Below are 18,055 nucleotides of genomic sequence, written 5' to 3' on the forward strand. Positions count from 1 at the left end.
CAAACCTGGTCGAGCTCCAGAGTCCCTCCAGAATTGCTCGAAAAATAAGAAGTGGTCAGAAAATATTCTAAGTCCACAAACCTGGTCGAGCTCCAGAGTCCCTCCAGAATTGCTCGAAAAACAGAAATGAGCAAAGAAAATGTTCCAAGTCCACAAGACCAAGACAGGCTCTCAAAACTCAAGAATGGCTCGAAAAGAGAAGTAAAAAAGAAACTATTCTAAGGCCATAACATTTAAGGAGTCTCCTAGATTTCTCTCAGAAATACTCGAAAGATAAGAGTCTTGGAAAATCCAAAAGCGGTTACCAGTAGTTATCAATATTCACCACTACGCAAAGGAGATCATGGGCGATAGCGGTTACGAAAGAAGCCCCAACGAACAGCACGATCACAAGCAATCGTGGATAGTGAACATCAACAGTTGAAGGCAGTTACTAAGAAGTGCCCGCAAAAGGAGGAAAACGGTGATGATCTTCATGTCTATAAATACTCCAAAGCACCATTTCACAAAGGATGACTTTTTGCACCCAGACACCGCACCTAAACTCTCTGATACGCTTAAACCCTGCACCACGCCAGACACCAGCTACAAGGAGACCCATGGTGGCCGCTGTTCGCCGTTGTGAGGAGTCGTACATTTACATTTCAGCATATTTACATTCCAGCACCTTTACATTCCCGCATTTAATTAAAACCAAAGATCTTCCAATATTCTCTTATGTTCAGGCTTATCTTTGGCTCCTTCTTGACCCTCAAAATTTGTTGAAATGTAGTTTCCTTCAAGATGATTTTTAACTTAGAAAATTTTCTTTATCCTAAACAGCATAATATCAAATCTGATTTTTTTTAATCCGATCTTTTATAACTTGCATTGACTTAACTGCTTAGTTTTTTTACCTTTTTTTTTAAGGATAATGCATGTTAAATGAAAAACCAAATACATAAAAAAAAAATCACGATTGAAAACTTCTAAAGAATATTAAATATCGAATCATAAATCATAACTCAGTTTTATCATAAATCACTAGTTAAAATAATTTGAGATTTTCAAACATACAAATATGTGTTCATACATAAATTCAATAGTAGGCATATAAATTGTTGCTTATTTAGCAAGTATAAACTCGTCAATTTTATCTTATATTTTGTATCTTTTATCTTTTTTTGTCAAAATTATTCTTAATAAAAGAAGATAAAAGTTACATAATAACGACAAACAATACATTAAAAAAAAAAAATACGCTATCTTAATTAATACTTAAAAAATATTAAAATGATAACACGAAATTTAGAAAATAAAAGTATCAGAAAAAATTATATAATAATTTATAGACATCTACTTTTATAAATATAATTAACATATAATCCTGTGATTTATGTTAAGTTAAATCCATTTGATTAAAAAATCTCTATGTCCTATCTGGCCATGTTTAAAATAAATGGAACTTCAATATTTTTATTTATTTATTTAATGTTAAATAACAAAGATAATGTTAATTAATTATTAATTATGCTCATATTTTTATTAAATTCAACATATAACTTTATATTTATTATAGATGAAGTAATAGTAATAAGTTTAAATTTTTTAATATAAAATAAAATATTAATTATTTTTAGAAATATTTATATTAGTTTTTTAACTAGATAAATAGAAAGATAAGAAGGTGGAATAGTTAAAGATACTTCTTAGTCTCTTGTGCGTGAGATATTCTATGAAGCAATCGAGGCAATGTTTGACGGAAGCAACGAACTTCCTCTCTCGATCAAATAGCAATGAGTATGACAAGAACGCTTAGCAATATATAATTTTTATGTTTTATTAGTTATAAATTTTAAAATAACTTTCTAAAAATAATAAAAACAAAATTATTCTAAAAAAATAATATTGGACCTAAATTATTCTTAACATTATCCATTAATATACATAAATTATTAGAAGTAGCTCATAAAATTGGACCGAACTCACATACGATAGTTAACTTAAATGATAAGGGTTACCAAAGTTTTGTAAGGAGTGTTTTGAGTATATTTCTACTCTACTCAATATAGACATCTTAACAAAATCATCACCGAACAATTTTAATAATAAGAATGTTAGGAATTTGATTTTAAAATATGGTTGGTTTAAATATTTTAGTATTATTAATTCGTATAAATAAATAATAAATATAATTTTAAGTTAATTCTAATGAAGTTAATAACTTTTATTATTATTATATAAATTTATAATTAAATAATATATATATATATATATTTTTATATTAATTAGTGTATTCTGATAAAATTTAAACAATAAACTCTTTTACATGAAGCAAGGATAGAAACAATAAAACGAATTATTCAATTTAATTGACCTGACTTGTGATGGAGAGTAAAGTTAAGCGGGTCCAATAGAAAAAAATCAAATATAATTTGGACTTTTATAGAATTTTACGAATTATTACAAACTTAACTTGTATCGAATTTAATCAAATCAAATTAAAAATATTTAAATTTAATTATAGGTCAAAATTTGAAACTTGAATGTTGCATTTTACCAGTCGAGTTGAAGCGCCGGTCCCGCTCTTGATAAGCGATGGTTGACATAGTAATAATCAGTATTTGGATCATTATCTCTCTACCTTATATCTCCTATATCGCCTTGGTTCTTTGATGGACTTGATTAATAGAAAAGAAAAATATCATAATTAAATTAAAAAAGGAATGCTGAAGCATTGAATTAAATTTCAAATGTTTATTAAAAATATATAAAAATTTAAATTATCAATTAAAAATCACGGGATTATTAACTTTTTTTTCCCTTAACTTCGACCATCTCAACAAAGCACTTCTGGCTTCAAACTCAGCCGCGTTTCCTTATGTTTTTTATGCATCTCTCTCTCTCTTTAATTTATTATTATAATCTACAAATTAATTATTTCATTTTAGCTAAAGAATGCATAAACTAGGAAAAAGAAATGGAGATAAAAGAAAAAAGGTAAAAAGGGGAGGAGTATAATTGTTAATTGGTGTGTGGAGCCTAGCAAACAAATAAAAGGCAGGCAAGGAAGGGCACAGGCCAAGCTGGGATGTCCACTACCCACACCACAATCATTCTTTTCATGACATCACCCGTGACGTCATTCTCCCGACAACCCGTGGATGATCCAACACAGCAAACATCAACACGTGGCAACATCTTCACCGTGCGGTTCCCCCACAACACTGCATCAATATATGACCAAAACCATTCCCTACCCTGAAACTTCTTTCCATTTCCACATTCCTCAGTTCTCAGTTTCGCTTTCACCCAAAACTTTACTTTCCCTCAACTCCACCTAAGACAAAGATTTTCTGTTGTTTGTGACTCGCTGGTTGATGCGTGGAGAATGACGAGCGTGTTGGGTGCAGAGAGAGAAATGATAAATTTTGAAGAGACCGAGTTGCGACTCGGCCTACCTGGCGCCTCTGCAAACGATCATGCCGAGTTAACTCTGAAAAGCGGTGCTGCCAAGAGAGGGTTCTCAGAGACTGCTTCTGTTGATTTGCAGCTTAACCTTTCCTCCAATAACGACTTGCCTTCTTCCTCAGTTTCACCCTCAACCATCCCTACAGAAAAACCCAAAGAGAAGACTACTGCTGCATCTCCTCCTCGTGTTAATGACCCAACAAAACCACCTGCAAAGTCAGTTCTTCTTCTCCTAATTCTTTACCTCGATTTTTATTCCTTACAAAACTTGCTTCTTTATATTTCCTTTTTAGTCTTAACTTTTACATTCAGGAAAAACTTATTTTCTGCTTTGTTCATTGGTCTGTTGCTCGTGAGGTTTACAATTTAGATTTTGTCTAGGACAGAGAAAGGGTAATAGAAACAATGAAAAAACTAAATCGTTTTATTGTGTTAAAATCATTTTTGTATCTATTTTAACTGACAATTTGTAATTTTATTTTTAAAACGTTATCTATTGTGATTTTAATTAGTTTTCAAATACACACTTAGATTAGAAGGTTTTGTTCGATCTGGGTAATATGCACAGAAAACGACTTTTGAGAATGAGGAGTTCATCTTTAATTACCTTGTTTGGAGAGCGTAAAGATTTGAGGACCACCTAAAATAAAATTTAGTTAACTTTCAGTTGAAAAAGATAATAGAAAGGCACAGTTCCAAGTTACATGAATGTTTATTTGTGGTTGAAGAAGGTCACGGTTGAGTAATTAACTAATTTCGTTTTTTTATTCCTTAATCTCTGGCTGAATTTACTCTCTCGACTTGGTATTTTAAATGTACTGTTTGAATTTGATTGTAAGGAAATAAATATTAAACATTTGATTGTAGAAAAGAATTGAATTTGAAATTGTAAATTTTTTGCATGTTATAAAGTATGATTACTTTGAACATTTTTTGAAAAAATGGTTTGTAATAGTTTTGCCAGGTAATTTGTGGTAGATTGATTTTAATTCTTTGGGGGCGGAAATGATATGGAATATGCCATTGAATAACTGTGTGAATGTGTCTATTGTCATTGAGTAGCTTAAAATAAATTTCCACTTATAAAGATATTTTTTAAAAAGTAATTTTATTTGATTTCTACAACAAAAAATAAAGTTATAGACTCTAATAAATTACGAAGTTGATAATCAATTGAGAAGACAGATATAACTTTGATAGATGCTGATGATTTTGCCTTTTGACTCGGTTAAGTAATTAAAAAGTAAAACGTGGAGTAGTGGGTATGTAATTAGGTATTGGACTATTGGAGGGTAAAAAGAAAAGTTGTCATCCTGATTATGAGCAGAGAAAAAAAAAAAAAAAGTGTTGAAGGATATGGATGGCGGGATAGGATGGGAAGCAAGTTTTGTTGAATTTCTTTAGCGAATGGCACGGTTGGTTGTCGGGTAGACAGAGGAAAAGGACAAGACACATGGAATCTTACTTTTTCCGTTCATTCAACCATTTGAAAGAGTGAAATCCAGCAAAGCAGAAAAAGGAAAAAGGATAATAGTCCACACCCTGGTCTTTGTCACCCCATTACACAGTGCACATTTCTATTAACTGCTCTCTCTCTCTCTCTCTCTCTCTCTCTCTCTAATAATTGAAATACTTATTTGGTTAGCACACGTAATTAATTTCTGTAATATACGTTTTAATAATAAAAAAATATTTTAATCACATTCAATGGCTTAAAAAGAATAACTAAGATGATGGATTATTGATGTAATTAATGTTGAATATGCAGGGCACAAGTTGTGGGTTGGCCACCAGTTCGATCCTTCAGAAAAAACATCGTGAACGTTCAAAGGAGCAACAACGATGAAGCAGAGAAGAGTGGTGCAGGAGGAGGGGCTTTCGTGAAGGTGAGCATGGATGGAGCACCGTTTCTACGAAAGGTGGATCTGAAGATGTACAAGAGCTACCATGAGCTGTCAGATGCGCTGGCTAAAATGTTCAGCTCTTTCACCATTGGCAAGTGTGGGTCCCAAGGCACGAAGGACTTTATGAATGAGACCAAATTGATAGACCTTTTGAATGGCTCTGATTATGTACCCACATATGAAGACAAGGACGGAGACTGGATGCTCGTGGGTGACGTGCCCTGGGAGTGAGTGCCCCTTAATTAATTCATAATTCATCATTTCCTATTTAATGCTCACTAATTAATTATTATGCCAATTTCGCAGAATGTTCGTTGAATCCTGCAAGCGCCTCCGCATAATGAAAGGTTCTGAGGCAATTGGCCTTGGTTAGTCATCATCATACTCATCACTCGTAACTAAGTTTAAAACCATATAAAATATCCATCTTATCTTACATGTTGTTAATTCATAATTTACAGCGCCAAGGGCAGTGGAAAAGTGCAAGAACAGAAGCTAAACTCATTTTCGTGTTCATTGGCGTCGCCATGAAGCAGATTGACTCGAGCAAGATCGAGTCTAATATAGGAATGAGTATTATTATTAGTAGTTATTATTACGTGTCTTTGCCATCTCGTTTTTTTGTAATTTTGTTACATGTGTATTATATATGAATGAGAAAATAGTTGGAAATTCGTTAGGGGACAAGAAATAATATAGAAAATGTTTATATGATCCCGGTTTTGTTTCCAAGAAAAAAAAAAGTGTGATTCTGTCTATTGCCAGCGTGTTTGCACATGCCGAATAATAACGTCGTGTTTCCTGTTATCGTGACTGGGTATTGTCCCCGCCAATTTTCATATTGTACGTAACGGTCCACATATTTGCCGTGTACGCTTCGACTTGAATGCTGTGCAAGATTCCTTTACATTGTGCGCAAAGCACCCTTGTCTATCAAATTAAGATCAATGAACAAAGGATAAGGTGGAGCCAGGCCATGTGCCTCCTGTTATGGCCTTCAATTAAGGGATCCACTAATTTATTTCACATTTCCCTCTCTCTTTTTTGGGGTGGTGTACACGTTCTCTTTCATAGAGAGATTTTGTGGTTTAATTTGGAACTTAAAAGAAGATGAAAACAATGGTTGGTTGGATTCAATAACATGCGCTTACGCTGAAACCTAGGGATTTGCGCATTTGGCATTGTATTGTAGTCTCTCTATAAACAATCTATCAACTTGATCACTAATGAGCATATTCCCTTCATATCTTTTGTGGGGTAAAGAAAATTATTCTCTCTCACTAGAATATGCTTCATTCTTTCCTTCAAGGATTCCTTCAAAAAACATTTCGTCGTAACTGTTCTTTAAATTTCATAATCTACAATTTGGTCCAAATATTTTCGCAAATGATTTTCTTACCGCAAAAATTAAGTGATTACTGCTTACACACACCTTTATGTTTTTTTACCTCTTTTTTAAGGGAAAACATGCAGTGTCTCTGAAACATATTGGTTAATAGAATTGAGTCTTGAATATAGCTGTTTGGTAAGTGTGGTCATTCGCTCGAGTATGTACCTTAAAAAGACTTAGCTGAAATGAAGGGAGAGGTTGCTTGATGAAGTTTAGCTGAATGAAAACTGTTGAATTTTTCTTAAGGCATTCAAAAGACTAACAAGTGCATTTATTTCAATTTTCAAAAGAATTTAGATAAGATTGTCTTTTATTTTCCCCGCTTTATTCGTCTCTTTCACTAAACAACGGGGAGCTCACTTTCTCCTTTAAACTCCAATTAATAATGTTTCTCGACATTTACACATGCTACACAAATTCATGTTCATTAGTGCTCATTAGTATGAATTTATTCGACATAAACTACCAGAGATTTTTGTACCACGCAGAATCCTCTTTTTTGTTGTCTAACTACAATCGATCACATTTTATTTTACATATAAACGATATTTAATCCCCTATCTCTTTGTGCAGTGTAATTATGTAAGGAGCATATTATTCTTGCTATAAATGATGAGGTTGATGTTGATCAATGCTTTGGATTTGGAAAGAAAAGGTCTTAAGATTTCTCATATTCTGTTTTTCAAACCGTCAAAGACGTCATTATAACTTTAGAAGCATCTGTTGAGCAACCTGATCTTATTTTTGAAATTTATATGCTTTTTACACCACCTCTTATAAAAAGTAAACATAGAGTAAATCAAGAGTGTGTTCTTCCCAAAGAACGTTAGTTAAGCTCTTGCCATGGACAAAAGCAACAACATTAAGGTCCTCATTTCTTATGTTTTGGGGCGATACCATGATGTTGCTCTTATGAATATTCTAGAGTAATAAGGGGAAGATTTCTTTTTCTTGACAGATGAAGTCAAAAGCAAACTTGTCAACTAGGAGGCATTTATCTGTTGCTGTAGAATCAGTCTTGCGCCCAGTCGATTTTATTCAATTTTTCGTGTTTGCTATGACATGCAGACCATGTTAATTCCTTTGACAATATATGATGAGATCGAAAAGTTATGTAAGAACTCTAATTAGGGTTCTAATAATGAAAGAAGAAGGTGCCATTTGAATAATTGATCTTTTCTGGTGGAAGATTTTGTCAATCCAATTATCAATGTTTTAATGTGTGATTTACTGTTCTACTCCTTAATCTTCTGACTTCCTTACCCGGAAAGGTATTTGTAAGGCCTGGTCTTTTGTTAAAGATGGTTTATTTTGGTCGATGGGTAATTATCAAACTAACGAATTTTCGATGGATGTGTGAATGCATGCCACTGGTAATTTAATTTATGACGCTATGGTAACTATCCCTAATTGGAAACTTAGTTATCCTCTGGCCTTTTTTTTTTTTTAACATAAACGTGAATATCCAATTTTTTTCTGGAAATTTTAGTATTTTTTTTATATTAAAAAACAATTGAATTTAACTTTGCAAAAGAACAAAGGAATTTTTTTCAAAAGCAAAGATTGGCCTTGGCAAATTAAGGGAAGTTCAACACTACAAGGAGGGGCTTGAGATCGAACCAAAGCATCAAGAAAAAAGAGAAAAAAATCAACATGAGGAAGGAACCCAAGAATGTAAAAACAGGTGAAAAAAAATGGAAGAGTCATTGTGCTTGTGCAATTTTGAAGAGAAAAGAATAGTGAAAACAACATGTTAATGAAGAAATTTGTAAAAAATAAAAATGTGTTAAGTCATGTCATTAAGGTTCAATGATGTCTTGAAGTTGCTAGCAAGGAGTTAAAATTGAGGGTGAAGGAGCAAAATACAATCATAAATAAAAAGCTTAAATTGAAGGGTTCATTATACAAAGTTAAGGGAGTTCTTCACCAAACTTTGATCCAAGCATATGAACTTCAGCCACAAATGCAAAATATGGAGCAATAGATAAAATAAATAATTTAGGTGTGATGCCGAAATCAATGCTAAGAAATGAGAAGTAATTAAAATAATGAAAGAGTATGAAGTTATTGTAAAGGAAAAGGATCGTCATGAAAAAAAAAAAGGACAAGTTCATTGAGTATTAAATCAAACGTTTTATATAATTAGCATCATTGACTAATGCAGCAATTGACAATACTTTATACATGTTAATAGATATTGAGGTGATTATATTTTTTTATAAAATACCACAAGAAATTAAAGACTTTTTGAGCCATTGCAATTGGTTGATCTAAGAGATTAAAGAAATCATAGCTAAGACTAGGAAATGTTGATGTAATGACTTGAGATATGGGTAGTTATGTAAGGACAAGAGAAAGATAACTACATTTTAGATCAGACTGTGATGTACTTCAGTACTTTGAATTAAGTAGAAATGTATTTTGGTGTGCTTCATTTTATGAAGATCTAACTCTAATTTCCATTTTGAAAGAAAGATTCAAAGTCACTCAATAACTATAATGATTTTTTAACCTTTCGTCTTTAAGCATTTTTTTAATTATTTTCTTATCTTCTTTTTTTACTGCAATACTCCTAGAAATAAATAAATAAATATAATAGGGAAAATATTTTCTAAGACATTCTTAAGGAACTTGTGCTCAAAGCAAAAATAGTACATGCATTTTGGCTGCACAATATAAGGAATTGTCCTAGTGGATGATTCTCATTTTGCAGCATGTATCTGGGCAGGTTCAGGGGTATATGTACTTGCTATAATCAAGCTAGAGCTTCCTAAACTTGCTGCTGCATCACATGAAACATCATCAGTTGTTAATATGCATTTATTTCAGCACAAACTTTACACAAATCTCCTACAGTCCATGTACAACTAGAAATATCAAAAAATCAGTACAAAACTCTTCAATTAAAACAACAATAATATCTATATGAAATGCATTATGCAGCTCTAATGGATGCTTCATGGCCTCAAAAATGTTGAACTACATAACATCGTCTCCAAACTCCATGGATAGAATTCCTGAGTGCACATCAATCAAAGATGTAGGCATCATATTTATGGAAACACCAAGATCAAGTAATGCATTGTCGAAGGTGCAATTTCCAATAGTACAAAGGACAGTAAAAATGTCAGGATCCATGCACTTCTACAGTAGATTGCGCTATATGAGAGCTGACAGATTTCTCCTTATGCTGACTTTTTTGTCCCATTTTAGTCTCCTCTTGTTAGTGCATAATTCTTTAAGAAACTTTGCATATTTTGAAATTTCATTTATTGCATTTAGTAGTGGAATGTTCACTTCAACCCTTTTGAATGTCTCAAAAAGCTCCTTATCATAGTTTGTTGGTGGCTTTGGCTTGATCACTCTGTTTGGAAATGGGAGAGGTGATTTCTGCACAATTTCTAAACTGTTAAGGATAGTTTGCTGCTCTGTGTTTTGCTGTTTCTCTGCCTCTTCATTATTTTGCACCTCATTATTTTTTCGATTGTTTGGTAGCTCATTCTCATTCCTCAATACTATGAAACTCACATTTCTAGGGTTAATCTCTAGTTCAAAAGGAAGTTATCCGAAACCTTGAGACTTGAATTGGTTTACAGTGGTGGCAAGCTGGCCAATTTGTGTCTGCATATCTTGGATGGAATCATTTACATTTTGTTGGAACTGCAAATTGCTTTTAGCCATTTGTTTGACCAAATCCTCCAACAAAAGCTCAGAATTTTGATGTGTTTGTTGCTGCCTCATTAGGGAGTGGTCTGTAGCTGTTACTTGCTTGGCTAGTCTGTTATTGTTATTGCTTAGAGGCACCATATCTCATATTTGGATGGTCATTAAAGTTAAGATTATGAGATTGGTACTGGAACCAGTATGGTTGTTGTTGTCTCTAAGATTGCTAGAAATTCAAATCTTTGTATTATTCTTGTCTTCCACTAAAAACTCCATGGACAAAAGCTTATTGGCTACCATCTTGCAGCAAAGGACAACAATTTGAAGTGTGTTCTATGGAGGAATAAATATGACAATCTCTGATCATCCCTCCTTGCAGAGCAGTTTATGGTGCAAAGCTAGCTGTCTCACAAATGTAGTGAGCTCCTTAATTCTGCTCTCATGGAAAGAAGCTTGGTTGATGCACATTGTCTACTTCTCTCACTGGTGCCATGACTCTTGTATTAAACTGTTGGGAGTTCTCTACCATGTTGTTAATTAGTGCTCTAGCTGCAAATGATGTCTTGTATATGAGAGCTCCACTGTTTGCTGCATCAAGCATACTCCTTTCTATTGGAGCAAGGCCTTCATAGAAATACTAAATAAGTAGTTGGTCACTGATCTGATGTGTGGACAAGTTGATCGTAGCTTTTTGAATCTCTTTCAGTACTCATAGAGGCTTTCTTAGCTAAATTGTCTGATACCACTGAATTCTTTTCTAATTGTTGCTGCTCTGGATGCAGGGAAGAACTTCTTCAGGAACATCATCTTTAGGTCTATCTAACAAGTGATTGAACTTAACTGCAAGTAGTATAGTCAGTCTTTCGTTGTACCATCAAAGGAGAATGGAAAGGTCTTCAGCTTGATGTGATCTTCTGGAACTCCTTGAGGCCTCATTGTTAAACAGACTATATAAAACTCTTTCAAATGCTTGTGAAGGTCCTCACATGCACTACCATTAAACTTAGGCAACAAATGAATTAAACCAGATTTTAATTCAAAAGAAGCATCTACATTAGGATACTAGAGCTGAAAGGTTGGTAGGTAACATCTGGTGCAGCCAAGTCCTTAAGAGTTCTTTTATGTTGATTATTAGTCACGATATCAAAATGCAAACGCTCAGAATTAGTTCTAGTCAAGCACGAAGAGGCAAAACAATCAAAGTCAACTCAAATACACTATTTTCTATTTTTAAGAATTTTAAAAAAATTATTTTTTTTTTAAGATGTCAAAATAAAAAACAAATAAAAATAACAAATAACAAATAAATAAAATAAAATAAAATAAAAAAGTGATCTAAACTATGAAATTTGAAATTTTGAGCAACACCGCATGTAAAATGAATAAAATAAGATCAATAATTTTCACAACTTCCAAAATAATAAAAATAAATTATAGCAAGGTAATAAAAGAATATGCTCCCACAGTGGTCTATCAACGTTTCTAGAGTTCTAACCTAATGATCGATGACATGCATTCTCATCTAGGGTAGTTTATAAGTCTAAGGATAAAAGGTCACTAGAGTCAAATTTCATTCCATAAAGTCATCCTCAATCAGTAGGTAGTCTACTAGATGTAGGAATTAATATAGATAAGATAAGTTCTAGCTGAAGTTCTTGTGATACACAAACAAAACGAATATCCAAATTGCTATTACTACACAATTCCTCTAATTTAAAGTTTACTGAGACCCGAGTATTGGGCTTCACTCATGTTATGCATGATTAGTGGTGTGTGAATGAACAAACAAACCTTATACAAATCAAATAATAAAATGGGCAAGGAAAAAGAGATAGAAATTAACCAAATAAATTACAGCTGGAAGTGCGATAAAAATAAAATAAAATAATAGAAATTTAAATTATTTTAATTTCATTTTTTATTTTTAAAAAAATATTTATTAAATTTTTATTCTCAAAAAAAATTTTGATAAGCAAATTCAAAATTTAAATTTAAATTAGCAAATTAGTTAGATAAAAAAAATTTTCCAAAATTTAAATTCAAAACTAATCTATTTAAAAAAAAATACTAATCCTATCTTTAAAACCAAAATAAACTAAATCTAATCAAATCTTAACTATAATTTTAAATTCAAATTTAAATTTATTAATTAATTTTTTTTATATCTAATCTAACTAAATCCAAGGAATCCTTATTTGCTATTCCTTAAATCTTTGCAAAATTTATGCAAAATCTTTGTGAAATCCCTGCAAGTCACATAATTATGTAGCAATTCTATTAATTCAATTTTTCAAAAATTCAAAATTTAATATTCAAAATTCTGAAATAGCAAAATTTTTAGAATGAAAGAAACAAACAGAAAAACAGATGACAAAAATAATTTGTAGAATTCAATAAATAATGGAATGAAATCTTTTTTATTATTATTTAACCTTATTAATGATGAAAATTAAATACACTTAAACAAACAAATTAATGTAGAAGAGAAAAATATCAAATCGCAAACTGGAATAAAAAACCAAAAACGAACAAAAGCCTAAGAATTAAAATAGTGAAAAATCAAATTATGCAAAATCAACAAACATGTAAAACATAACTAACAATTCCTAAAACAAATCAAAATTGACAACGTATCCCTGGCAACAACGTCAATTTGATACATGATGCCAAGTCGCTATCAAAACAACTAAGTTTCACTAAGGATTTTGCTGTATAGTGCTCTACCTAAGTCAATTCACAGTGACACATCTTCAGTTAAATTCAATTTTAGGTTCTTTAAAAATAATATGAGTAAATTTTGAGGGTTTGAAAACTGTGAATTTATTAAATTAAATTAGGAACAAATTAAAATTAGTTAAAAATAAATTATAAAATATCAATCCACAAAATACCAAATACGTGTAACTCTGATTATCACAATATCTAAAGATTTTAATCTGAGTTTGAACGTTTACCCAATTCAATTATTAATTCAATCAAATAACCAAATTGAACTAGATCATAGATTAAATCAAATTATCATTTAATCTAATCCAAATTAATTATTAAATTAGAGGATCAATTCAATCATAATTTGAATTCTAACAACAGAAAAGTTAATCACGATTGCAATACACAAATTTGAGGTTAAAGAAAAAGAGAACAAACTCAGAGCAATTTGGCCCAAAACTTAAATTGAAATTACTTTTGTGATTTGAATGGGAGGTTTATTCTTCCATCAAAACACTTAACCCACACAAGAATGACAAGAAAACGAGAGAATTAGAAAGAAAGTTAAAATAATGATTCTTACTTCGGCTAAATCTCAAAAACTCAAAGTGTTTAATCTCCCTCTAATTCATAACTTTATTAGTCCATTATAGGTTCTGATTAAGGTAAATTAAGTGGCAAAAATTTGGGCCTTAGTAATGTCTAAAAGCCCAAATACAATTATTAAATAACAAGGGTCTAAATGCAATCATGTAACAATATTCAGCAAATCTGCCTCAACTTCAAAATTTTATAAAAAATCAAAAACAATTCTAAATAGAGCGATCCATATATACATTTTGAAGCCCTAGATGTGTAGAATCCAATGCAACTAAAATCAGCCAAAATCGATATGTGAAGACAAAGTTATGGGCAAAAGAGTAGTCAGAGGTCAAAATAACCAGAAATACAAAATTAAATATTTATTTGTAACAAGTCCAATTTATTCAAATAACTAGAAAATGATAAAAAATCTAAAAATAAAACATATGAAAAAGTGTTTATTTATCAAAATAAAATTATAAATGTAAACTTAAAATATGTTACATCCGTCTTCCAAAGAAAGGAACAGCTAAGGAGTTCCTCATCGCTTTGGGAGAGAGGTACTAGGTATCTTATAACGCTGAGTATGGATGACTGATGAAAATAGTTAACAGACATGAAATACGACAACGTTAAGGGAGTAAGAGAGTTTATTATGAAGATGGTTCACATTCAAACCAAGCTGAAATCCCACCAAATTAACCTTAATGAAAAATTTATTGCCGAACATACCTTGAACTACCTACTTTTTGATTTTTCCCAAATCAAAATTGCCTATAATACCATTTGTATAAAATAGAGTGTAAATGATCTTAATACCAAGTTTGTTGTTGAGGAAGAGAAACTTAAGAAAGAAAGGAGTGGCATAGCCCTTTTATTTGTCCATGGCAAACCCATTTTTGGAAAAAGAATTTGGAAAAACACAAGTAACTCCTGTAATGCTTCTCATGGATATCGAGGTTCAGGAAAATCAGGTAAAAGTCAATACCACAATGTAGAAGGGTCTAAGCTAGCAGTCTTTAAGAAGAAGATTTGGTGCTATTGGTGTAAAAGAAAAGGACACAAGAAATTTGATTGTGAAAAGTTTAAGTCTTGGATAGAGAATAATAATAAACTTGAAGGTAATTGCTTAACTCTTATCTGTTATAAATCTAATCTAGTTCATGTCTCTATACAATCTTAATGGATTGATAGTGGTTGGATGACTCATACTACTGTGTCTTTACAGGGGTTCAAAAATCTGAGAGAGCTCAATCTGAGCAAAAGCAAGCTTGGTATAGGAAATGATCTTGAAGTCTTAGTAGAGAAAGTGGGAGATGTTAGTGTAGTTTTAAGCTCTAGATTTGTGTTGATTTTGAATAATATTTTTTATGTACCCATTTTTAGGACAAATTTAATTTTTATTTCTTATTTGGATAAACTTGGTTTTAATTTCACTTTTGGAGATAAAAGAACAAGTTTGATATTGAACTCCCTAATTATTAGTTATGGATCCTTAATTGATGGTTTATATAAATTGTCTTTAGCTTCTCATAATATTTCTTCATCTTTAGTTGTTGAGAACTCTATTGCTGAAAGATCTAAAGTTAAGGAAAAATCTTTCATGTTGTGGCACAAACATCTAGGTCATATTTTTAAGGAAAGGGTTGAAAGGTTGACAAAGACAAATATTCTACCTTTATTGAATTTTGATGATACAGATACTGGTGTAAGTTGCATTAGGGGAAAGTTTACTAAGACAAAAAAATAAAGGGTTAATTAGAAGTACACACCTTTTAGAGATTATTCACACCGATATTAGTGGGTCTCTAATTCCTACAATTTGTGGTAAAAGGTATTTCATTACATTCAGTGATGATTTTTCTCGATATAGATATCTTTATTTAATTAAAAAAGTATGAAGTAACTAAAAATTTCAAAATTTTTAAAACTGAAGTAAAGAATCAATTATGAAAAATGATCAAGATTGTAAGATCTGACCGTGGTGGAAAGTATTTTGGTAAGTATGATATTACAGGAAAACATATGGGATCGTTTGCTTTATACTTGCAAGAGTGTGGAATAGTTCCACAATACACCATGCCTAGAAGTCCTGAACAAAATGGTGTAGCTGAAAGACGTATTAAGACACCTAAAGATATGATGAGAAGCATGATAAGTGAGTGTAAATTGCCAAAATTTTTATAGGGTGGAGCCTTAAAAATAGCTCTTTATATCCTTAATAGAGTTCCTATTAAATTTGTTCCCAAAACACCTTTTGAATTGTGAACAGGAAGAAAGCCAACCTTGAATCGTCTTCGAGTCTAGGAGTGTTCAGTTGAAGTAAAAAATTTATAATCCTTTGCAAAGAAAGACAGACCCCAAGACAAGTCGTTGCTTTTTCGTTGAATATCTGGATCGCACTAAAGGATACATGTTCTTCTATTCTGATAAGGAGAGCAAAATAATAGAGTACATGAATGCCAAGTTCTTGGAGCTTGATGTAGCAAATCATGTTATAACATTTGAAGAGACTAATGTCTTGTCACCTAAGACTATTACCTTGTCACTACCTATTCCTACAATTAGCATTTTTCCAATTGTCTAAATAAGGCTGAGGTTCAGAATGTTCCAGTTGAGAATGATATTTGATTCAAGATGTAATTGCTCCTCAGGTTAATAATATGTATGATCCTCCTATTGCATTGGATATTCCTCAGCCTATTCAGCCAATTGAGCAGATTTCTTTAAGAAAATCAGCTAGAGAGAGAAGGTATGCTATTGGTAATGATTTTATAGTCTATCTTAGTGAGGATGCCTATGATATTGAAGACATTGTGGATCCAAAGAACTACCAAAAAGCTATATCTTGTGTGCAATCTAAAATGTAGAACCATGCGATGAATGAAAAATGCAGTCCATGTTGTTAAATGATGTATGGGAGCTTATTGAGTTGCTTGAGAATTGTAAGGCGATTAGTTATAAATGGATCTTCAAGATGAAGAAGGACTCAAATGGTAAGATTGAGAGATTTAAAGCAAGACTGGTGGCTAAGGGTTTCACACAAAAATAAGGAATTGACTTTAAAGAATATTTTTTGCATGTGATGAGAAAGGACTCCTTCAGGATCATCATGGCACTAGATGCTCACTTTGATTTAGAGTTGCACCAAATAGATGTCAAGATTGCTTTTCTGAACGATGAATTAAATGAGACAGTATACATGGAACAACCTAAGTGTTTACACATTGATGATAGTAAAAACTTGGTCTGTAGACTCAAAAGGTCAATCTATAGTTTAAAACAAGCCTCTAAATAGTGATACCTAAAATTTGATGAAGTGGTGACTTCTATAGGGTTTGAAAAAAATAAAGTTGATCAATATATATACCTCAAAGTCAGGGGGGGCAAATTTATCTTCCTCGTGCTCTATGTGGCTGATATATTGTTGGCTTGTAATGATTTTAGGATACTACATGAGATAAAATAGATGTTGACCAGATCTTTTGACATGAAGGATTTGGGTAAAGCTTCTTTTGTGTTGGGAATTTAGATTCACAGAGATAAATCACAACGTACACTAGGGTTATCTCAAAAGGCTTACATTGATAAAGTCTTAGAGAGATTTGATATGCAAGACTACAAATCAATTGATGTTCCAGTTGTTAAAAGTGACTGGTTCAACAAAGATCAATGTCCTAAGAATGAGATTGAGCGAGCTAGAATGAATGACAGACCTTTTGCAAGTGCATTAGGAAGTCTCATATATGCTCAAGTATGCACTAGACCTGACATCGCTTTTATAATTGGTGTTCTAAATAGATATCAGTCAAATCTTGGAACTGATCACTAGACAGCTGCTAAGAAAGTAATGAGATACTTAAAGAAGACCAAAGAATATATGCTTATGTATAAGAGAGTAGACAACCTTGAGATTGTGTAGTACACAGATTCAAATCTTGGCAGGTGCATTGATGATAGAAAATCAACTTCAAAATATGTCTTTATGATGGCTGGAGGTGCGATATCTTGAAGAAGTAAGAAACAAACTCTTGTTGCCTCTTCTACTATGCAGGTGGAGTTCATTGCTTGCTATGATGCACCTGTTCATGCTATTTGGTTGAGAAATCTAGTAACAGAACTTTGTATTATGGACTCCATTGCTAAGCCACTCAGAATTTTTTGTGACAACAATACTGCAGTGCAAAGAATAAGATTTCTAATCGATTTAAGCATTTAGAGTTGAAGTACTTAACTGTCAGAGACCTTGTGAAAGATGGTTCTATAGTGGTAGAATACATTGACACATATTCCATGTTAAGTGACCCCTTGACCAAGGGACTTAGGCCTATTATTTTCAAAAGGCATGTTGAAAACG

General features: G+C 32.1%; 1 protein-coding gene across 1 annotated transcript; it reads left to right on the plus strand.

Moving 5' to 3' along the window:
* Positions 1-3,251: 3,251 nt before the first annotated feature.
* On the plus strand, positions 3,252-6,159 carry LOC113873476 (auxin-responsive protein IAA14-like). The gene is made up of 4 exons (XM_027511607.1): positions 3,252-3,666; positions 5,219-5,581; positions 5,661-5,722; positions 5,816-6,159. Exons 1-4 carry the CDS (start codon positions 3,371-3,373, stop codon positions 5,851-5,853), a joined length of 759 nt encoding a protein of 252 aa, XP_027367408.1. The 5' UTR covers positions 3,252-3,370; the 3' UTR covers positions 5,854-6,159.
* Positions 6,160-18,055: the final 11,896 nt, after the last annotated feature.

The sequence above is a fragment of the Abrus precatorius genome, unplaced genomic scaffold (genome assembly GCF_003935025.1).
Source record: "Abrus precatorius isolate BTA unplaced genomic scaffold, Abrus_2018 Scaffold7, whole genome shotgun sequence".
NCBI classification, from domain to species: Eukaryota; Viridiplantae; Streptophyta; class Magnoliopsida; order Fabales; family Fabaceae; genus Abrus; species Abrus precatorius.